Source organism: Notechis scutatus, chromosome 1, assembly GCF_049901735.1.
Source record: "Notechis scutatus isolate UNSWTSFEM ecotype Mainland chromosome 1, rNotScu1.2, whole genome shotgun sequence".
NCBI classification, from domain to species: Eukaryota; Metazoa; Chordata; class Lepidosauria; order Squamata; family Elapidae; genus Notechis; species Notechis scutatus.
In genome coordinates this window covers 186,624,319-186,632,426 of record NC_142009.1, presented here as the reverse complement: position 1 = coordinate 186,632,426, position 8,108 = coordinate 186,624,319, and the positions used below count along the sequence as shown (strand labels likewise).

Genomic DNA, 8,108 nt, shown 5'->3' with positions numbered 1-8,108 from the left:
TATACAATGGATGATATAGCAGCAAATATAGGGTTGAAGGAATGCTTTGATGTTCAAGATCCATGGATCCTGTATTGTGTAGTATTCAGTTTTGACTTTTGAGTAAACTGCTTATGATCTTATGCCTGCTTTTGGAAGTAGATACTATAGCTAGCCAAAGCCATCAAAGAAGTTTAGAAGAGATGTCCAGGTAAAAAAATACGACTGAAGTTTGTCTTCATCAAGGATTCAGAAGTACAGTGTGCTGTTTTCACATTTAGCTATCATGAATCATACCTAGCTATAGAACATTCTTTTTAATCTTTTTAATCTATATCAAAAGAAATTGTATATAACATCAAGAAAATGAGGAGGAAAAAAAATTACCTACAATTTTTCAGTCTAAGATCCTTCCAAATGTATAAGAATCAAAATGACACGTTCCCCACAACAACTGGCAGCTTTAAATATTGAAAATACAACTGTCAAAGTATCAGACAATTGAAAGTTATTGTATAAATTGTGCCTGTGACTGAAATTTTATTGCATGTATTCAGCAGAAAAATAGAAGTAAAAATATGGCGATAAAGCTGAAAATCAGAACACTAAGAAAAGCATAGATATAGAAAATCTTGGAGATTTATACATACACACACACACACATACAAACTTCATACATATAAAATCATCTTAAAGCAATAATGTATGTATAAAATCCATACTCTGCCTCAGTTCAACTGGTTTACAATATATACAAAGAAGTATAATAATGCAACAATGTAGTTATAATAAAACTGATCGATCTTCATATCTATCCTCTGAAGATCATTGGCATTTTAACCATTTATTCATTTCAATATTAATTTTATTGCCAACTATGAATGTTATTTAGCAATTATTAGGTTATTCAGTTAATTGGAGTTATTTTCATATACTTCCCATAGAAAATACTGTAAGAAAATTAATTAACCCAAGAAAATTAATAAAATTAATAAAATTAATATTAATAAAATTAATAATATTAATTAACCCAAGAAAATTAATAAAAATGGTGTTTCGTTTGCTGTTTGGATTATTTTAATTATACAGGAAAAATGCATATTTGATTTAAATATTTAAAACTATTTATCTGTAGACGTGGCTACTAAAGAATAAATCCAATTATGGAATGGGATTTACTTCCAGCCAGGTTTGTATACTGAGGTTAGGAACCTAAGACTTTTCTCTTTAGCCTGATTACCTATTATATTTAGATCTAATAGAAATTGAACTTCAATAACATTTGATGAATACTAGATTACCATTTCTCGACTAGGATTGCACTCTGTGAAGTTTCATGCGCCCTTTGAATAGGTGAACATAAGACTGTGGTATAAGATTACATCGTCTGTGTTTGCAATTGTTTATAAGCTACTCTTTCATCTAACAATGCAGCATCCACAGAGGGCAAAGGTGGTTCAGAATGATGAAAGCAGCTTCACAATATTGCAGCGCAAGCCCTGACCCTTTTGTATTTATGTTGTGCCATCACAGGGGTGCCCCAAGGGGTGGAGCTTGTTGCACAGGGGCATGACACCTTTGTACATGCTGCTTAATCAGTATCAAGATGAAGTTAAGTAACAGTAGAGGTTAGAGGGAAAACGTGTTTTTTTTCAACATGCAATGTACAGGTGAAACTAAAAAAAAATAGAATATCGTACAAAAGTCCATTTATTTCAGTAATGCAACTTAAAAGGTGAAACTAATATATGAGGATAGACTCATTACATGCAAAGCAAGATAGTTCAAGCCGTGATGTGTCATAATTGTGATGATGATGGCTTACAGCTCATGAAAACCCCAAATCCACAATCTCAGAAAATTAGAATATTGTGAAAAGTTTCAATATTCTAGGCTCAAAGTGTCCCACTCTAATCAGCTAATTAAGCCATAACACCCGCAAAGGGTTCCTGAGCCTTTAAATGGTCTCTCAGTCTGGTTCGGTGGGAAGCACAATCATGGGAAAGACCGTTGACCCGACAGTTGTGCAGAAAACCATCATTGACACCCTCCATAAGGAGAGAAAGCCTCAAAAGGTAATTGCTAAAGAAGTTGGATGTTCCCAAAGTGCTGTATCAAAGCACATTAATAGAAAGTTATGTGGAAGGGAAAAGTGTGGAAGAGAAAGGTGCACAAGCAGCAGGGATGACGGCAGCCTGGAGAGGATTGTCAGGAAAAGGCCATTCAAAAGTGTTGGGGACTTTCACAAGGAGTGGACTGAGGCTGGAGTCAGTGCATCAAGAGCCACCACACGCAGACGGATCCTGGACATGGGCTTCAAATGTCGTATTCCTCTTGTCAAGCCGCTCCTGAACAACAGTCAGAAGCGTTTTACCATAAACAGACCTGGTCTGTTGCTCAGTGGTCCAAAGTCCTCTTTTCTGATGAGAGCAACTTTTGCATCTCATTTGGAAACCAAGGACCCAGAGTCTGGAGGAAGAATGGAGAGGCACACACTGCAAGATGCTTGAAGTCCAGTGTGAAGTTTCCACAGTCTGTGTTGATTTGGGGAGCCATGTCATCTGCTGGTGTTGGTCCACTGTGCTTCATTAAGTCCAGGGTCAACAAGAGATTTTAGAGCACTTCATGCTTCCTTCCGCAGACGAGCTTTATGGGGATGCTGACTTCATTTTCCAGCAGGACTTGGCACCTGCCCACACTGCCAAAAGCACCAAAACCTGGTTCAATGACCGTGGGATTACTGTGCTTGATTGGCCAGCAAACTCATCTGACCTGAACCCCATAGAGAATCTATGGGGCATTGCCAAGAGAAAGATGAGAGACATGACACCGAACAATGCAGAAGAGCTGAAGGCCGCTATTGATGCATCCTGGTCTTCCATAACACCTCAGCAGTGCCACAGGCTGATAGCTTCCATGCCACGCCGCATTGAAGCAGTAATTGCTGCAAAAGGGGCCCAAACCAAGTACTGAGTACATATGCATGCGTATACTTTTCAGAGGTCCGATATTGTTCTATGTACAATCCTTGTTTTATTGATTGCATGTAATATTCTAATTTTCTGAGATCGTGGATTTGGGGTTTTCATAAGCTGTAAGCCATCATCATCACAATTATGACACATCACGGCTTGAACTATCTTGCTTTGCATGTAATGAGTCTATCTCATATATTAGTTTCACCTTTTAAGTTGCATTACTGAAATAAATGGACTTTTGCACGATATTCTAATGTTTTGAGTTTCACCTGTAGTTCAGAAAGGATGATGGTGACACAAAGTCTGAAAATACCTTTCTCACAGCAGTTTCCTTTGAAGGCGTTCAGTACTAGGACTCCTTACATTAAAAACATGGATGAGAGCATTAGATACCAAAAGATAATACAGGCCATGGAATTATTAAAGATGATTTTAAAATGGAAATGTCCAGAGCCAACGACCATGATAGCAAAATCAGCCATGGATAACATAATAAAGGTATCTTTATTGTGTACTATATTGCTTCGAGAAATTTCAACAACTGAACCCCCACAAATATGCCCAGGATTTTTTTTTTAAAATGCCCACTGACTTTTACAGAGAGCACACAGTGAATATTAAGCAAAGCTCTTCTATCTTCTTGTATCATTGCCCACAGCTTGCACCCTGTCCCCAAAAATATGGAGTGACTTTTAAAAACCTTCAATAAAGGTCGTCCTGTTTACATTGAACAATATACAATTCTCCTGTAAATTTGAAACATTGTACTTTCTATTGTTCTCTTCCATATAGAATAAGGCTGGATTCCACAAGACATTTCCTGAAATTGTGCAAACATTTAATATAGGATGGCTTCAAATGATGCTGGCACCACCTGAACATTAGTAAGTTTACTGGCTTCAAACATATGACTCCACAATGTGACCCGTAAGCCTTATCATTATTGGACTGAGAATGTCCTACAAATGCAGGGTGGTTGAGGGATATTTTAAACATACACTAAGTGATGTGTTATCACTTAGTTTGCCTTTATCAGTCCAGAGTGCCACTCAAACATCAAAAACATGCTAGTTTGCTCAAAGGTTTCTGGGATATCATTCAAAAGAGAGGGAAATCAATAAGGTAGAGGTGACCAGTTTACTGTGTCACTTGGGGCACATTCACATCCACTACAGATATATTAAGCCACATTTAGCATGTTGTATGATCAGGGTGATTTCCAAGCTGCTGTACAATGGTAATAATGTTCAGCTTCATCTTGAATTTGAATGATTAAAGAAAAATACAATCCACAGTACCAATAACTTTTATTTAGTCTGGCAAAATGGTGCATAGATGGTTGTTTTGAGTTCTTTAGAACTTTTTGTCCAGCAAAGGAAGAAGGAAAATGAGAGTAGGTGTTTCATGCTGACATTATAGGATTGAACTTTAATCATACCTGTAATCTTAAAAGATAGAAGACACAGGATGAACCCTATGAGAAATTATGCAGACTTGACATGGTCTCTAGGGCCATGGTAAACTCCATAACTGGAAGGAGTAAATATTTCTACCTCTAAAGAAAGGAATAACAACTAACTAATGGTACATTCCCTGAAATGAGCCATGCTGGGCTATCTGATACATCTAGTGGCAAATATGGTGTCAGTAAATTTGGAAAATGTTTTGTAGATAAATGCAGTTACTTAGTACTTCCTGCATCCATGTTTACTTGCCCTGCACACACAACCAACTTCCACTGAACATTACAGAGAGTATTGTGGAAAAATACATATTGCATTTGTTTCCATGTTTGTACTGGTAAAATTTAAATGTTACTTTAAAAAAAACTTTTTATTGCTTTAAACTAGGACTTGAAAGCCTACTTATCCAAAGCTCCCATTATTCTGAAAGCATTAACATACATACAATAAAAGTTAAAATGTTCAAAAGCTTGACATCTTTCAAAGATAATTTTCTGCCCTTACCAAATTTAGCAGTTGACTTAGGTTGATAATTTCAACTTCCAATACTTATTTGAAAGGTACTTTTGGTATTTTCAAAGAGCTACTTACAAACCTGAATTAAATGAAATATTGTGGTCAAATAACTTCTTGAAAAATATAGCATATATAAGATATATTATCCACCCTTCATAGTACATTCATTCTATAGTGCTACTTATTGGACAGCACAACACTGCAAGTTTATAAATCTGTTTCTACTTTTGTTAAATATATCTATCATACATTTGACAAGGAAGCTCATTTAATAAAAATATTTTTTAACGGATGAAAAGTGCTGTCCTATAATTCCAAGTTAATTCAAATTCCTGTGGATCTTTTACAAAAGAAGTGTACTACATCACCACTTTTCAGTGATCTTTTGACTTGGGCCATTTTGAATATAAATTCTATGGCAGCTACTTATTCCACCCAATAACTTCATACATCAGTGCCCTCAGTTGCCTAGCTTCATAGGTAACCGTGTTCTTCCCACTGTGCATCTTCTCTTCCTCAAGTGGTTGTTCTATTACTGCTGGGATATTTCGGCCATACACTTCACAGTGCTCAAGAAACTGGATGCATTCTTGAATGACACTGTCACGCACCATGATCGCGTGCTTACACATATTTTCTAGAAGTGACAAGAAACATCTTTTGGCATAATACCAAGTATCTGTGCCCAGCTTTTTGTTATATGGCTCTAAACTCTTAATCACTCTAGAAATTCCAAAATCAAAATTTCCTTTGGCACAGTAAAGAGTGCCAATAACCAGATTGACAATACAGAGATGGTAGATCTTTTTCTCAGGTTCATGGTAAGAAAGCTGTTCCTCTTCTTTTTCAATCTTTCTCATCAGCTCCTCTGCTTCTTCATTTTGACTAGTCATAATATAAGAAACGCATAGGTTAGCCAAAACAATGGCACTAACTTGAAGGATGTTGTCATAGTGTTTTTTTACAATGGGCTCATAAAAACCAATTGCCTCTTTGTATTTGTTCTCTTGCATGAATAGTACATGAGCCACATTCAGTTTCCACACTTCATGATCCTTGCAGAAGTCTACTGACTTATGGAACATTTTTTCTAGCATGGGATAGTTCTCCATATCCCAATAAATCTTGGCCTGGGCCATAAAGACAGGAACATATTTCTCCAGTGTCTCATCATACTCGTTCACAGCTTTCCTTAGAGCGTCATCATCTCGATTTTTCCTAGACTCCTGCACCTCCTTTGTCAGTTTTCTGAGCTGCTCTGTTAGGGCCCCTGCCAGTTCATCCAGCTTATGAAATGCCTCATCGGGGGCCGTTTGGCAGGTGATCATAGCATCCAAGTAGTTGTACAAATAAGGAGTGAGCAGTTTGTACGTCAAGTGAGCATTCTCAGCCAGCACATCCGCAGCCAGGTCATAGTACTGATACTTGCTGTAGAGAAGCAGCAAATTCCCAAACGTCTCTGGGGGGCAAGGGTTCTGCTGCAGAAGGAACTGAAGTTTCTCAAAGCCTTCTGTGGCTCTCCTGTCCATGTTCATCAGAGCCTGGTTGTGCAAAGTGACCGGGTCCAGCTCCTCCTCAGACCGAGGGGGCATATCTGTTAAGGCCTCCTGAGCTGCCTGGAGGTTGCACAGCTGGTACTCAATGGCAGCTTTGAGATTGAAGGCTTCCACCAGGGCCGTCCGATGCAAGAGCAACGTATTGCCCACGCTGCGGACGTCGAGGCCTTCGGTATTGGTCCCCACGCTCAGCTCCGGGTGCTGCTGCATGCCCCGCTCTATGATGTCGGCAATATGCTTCAGAGCAGGGGCGTATTGCTTGGCAGCGTAGCAGCACAGGGCCATGTTGTAGGACAGCTCAGGGCAGTAGCCCAGCACTTGCATGGCAGAGGCGAACTTCCCGCAGGCTTCCTCGTGCTGCCCTTCGCGGTAGAGCAGGCAGCCCATGTTCACCTCCGCATCGGGCAGCTCGGAAGGGTCCTCGGGGGCGCCGGGGCTGCTTTCGGTGGCGGTTGCCAGCTGCAACTCCACCAGGGCCTTGGCGCTGGAGAGGTCGCCCTGGGCGTAGTGGGCCGCCGCCTGGAGGCGCAGGGCTCGGCTCTGGAAAGCCGCCACGTCGAGCAGCGGGACGGCGGCGCGCAGGGCCTCGGCGTAGAGCCCGGCTTTGTAGAGCGCCTGCGCGTGATACAGCCGGTACTCGTGGAGCTCGGGGTGGAGGAGCCCCAGCTGCTCGTAGCACTCGGCCGCCGCGGCGAAATCCTGCAGCTGGTAGTAGCAGTAGCCGAGGAGCGACAGGCCGGCCCGCGACCGGCAGCTCCTCTGCAACTCGCTGCTCAAGATCCCCACCGCCTCTGCAAAGCGGCCGGCTCGGATCAGCCCGTAAATAGCCGCCGTGAACTCCCCGTCGGCGATAGAGGCCATGCCGTCGTCCATCCTGACCGAACCTCTGGTCGCCTGTAAACAACGTTGCCTAGGCAACACGCCGCCACCGGAAGCGGAAGGCAACGGAGAGGCCGCGACCCGCAACTGCCCCGAGTTGTAAAAGTGGCGGTGGTGATAGCCCTGGGGAAATGGGCCGTTCCGTATTTGGTTTCTCGTTGCGTCGCTGCGATCCTGGAAAGAGGGTGGTAAAAAGGGGAAGAGATGGGAAAGAAATGGGGATCCCAAAAGGATTGACCACGAGGACTACATCGCTCGCGGGCCGCGCGGCTCTCTTTTCCCTTGCCGCCAAGTATTGTGGGGGATGTAGTTCTCGTCTGGAACTCGGGCGTCCGGCTCTCGCCGAGCGTTCCATGTCAGGGGCGTGGCCGGGTGCCTAGAATGGCTAAGGCGGAGTTGCGTTTTACTCTCCTCCGGAGATTTGAAGCCAAATCCGCCGTTTCCGAAATCTCGAAGGGGAACGGGCTGCAAAGGGAATCAAGCGTCTATACTTTCAATTGCTGGGTGGAGAAAAGGATTTTGGCGCTGACGAAGTTGATGCCGCACGGTTCCTTTGTCCATCGGATGCCGTTTCCATACTGCTCAATGGACCGTCACGTCCCGCTAAAACAAAGACGTGCTCTCCTCCCCCCTCCCCTTAAGCGAATAGGAGTGCTTCAACTTTAAGATTGTCTTGTAAGAACAATTCTCTTTCCTCTAAAGAATATGCAGTGGCATATTCAAATCTATAATTAATT

General features: G+C 41.9%; 1 protein-coding gene across 1 annotated transcript; it reads right to left on the bottom strand.

Annotated features, from left to right (window-relative positions):
• Positions 1 to 3,442: 3,442 nt before the first annotated feature.
• IFT70B (intraflagellar transport 70B) lies at positions 3,443 to 7,729 on the bottom strand. The gene has a single exon (XM_026668128.2). The coding sequence runs from the start codon at positions 7,363 to 7,365 to the stop codon at positions 5,359 to 5,361; it is 2,007 nt and encodes a 668-aa protein (XP_026523913.1). The 5' UTR covers positions 7,366 to 7,729; the 3' UTR covers positions 3,443 to 5,358.
• Positions 7,730 to 8,108: the final 379 nt, after the last annotated feature.

Excerpts from the sequence above, each read along its gene's own strand:
- IFT70B (XM_026668128.2), bottom strand. The coding sequence starts at position 7,365 with ATGGACGACGGCATGGCCTCTATCGCCGACGGGGAGTTCACGGCGGCT.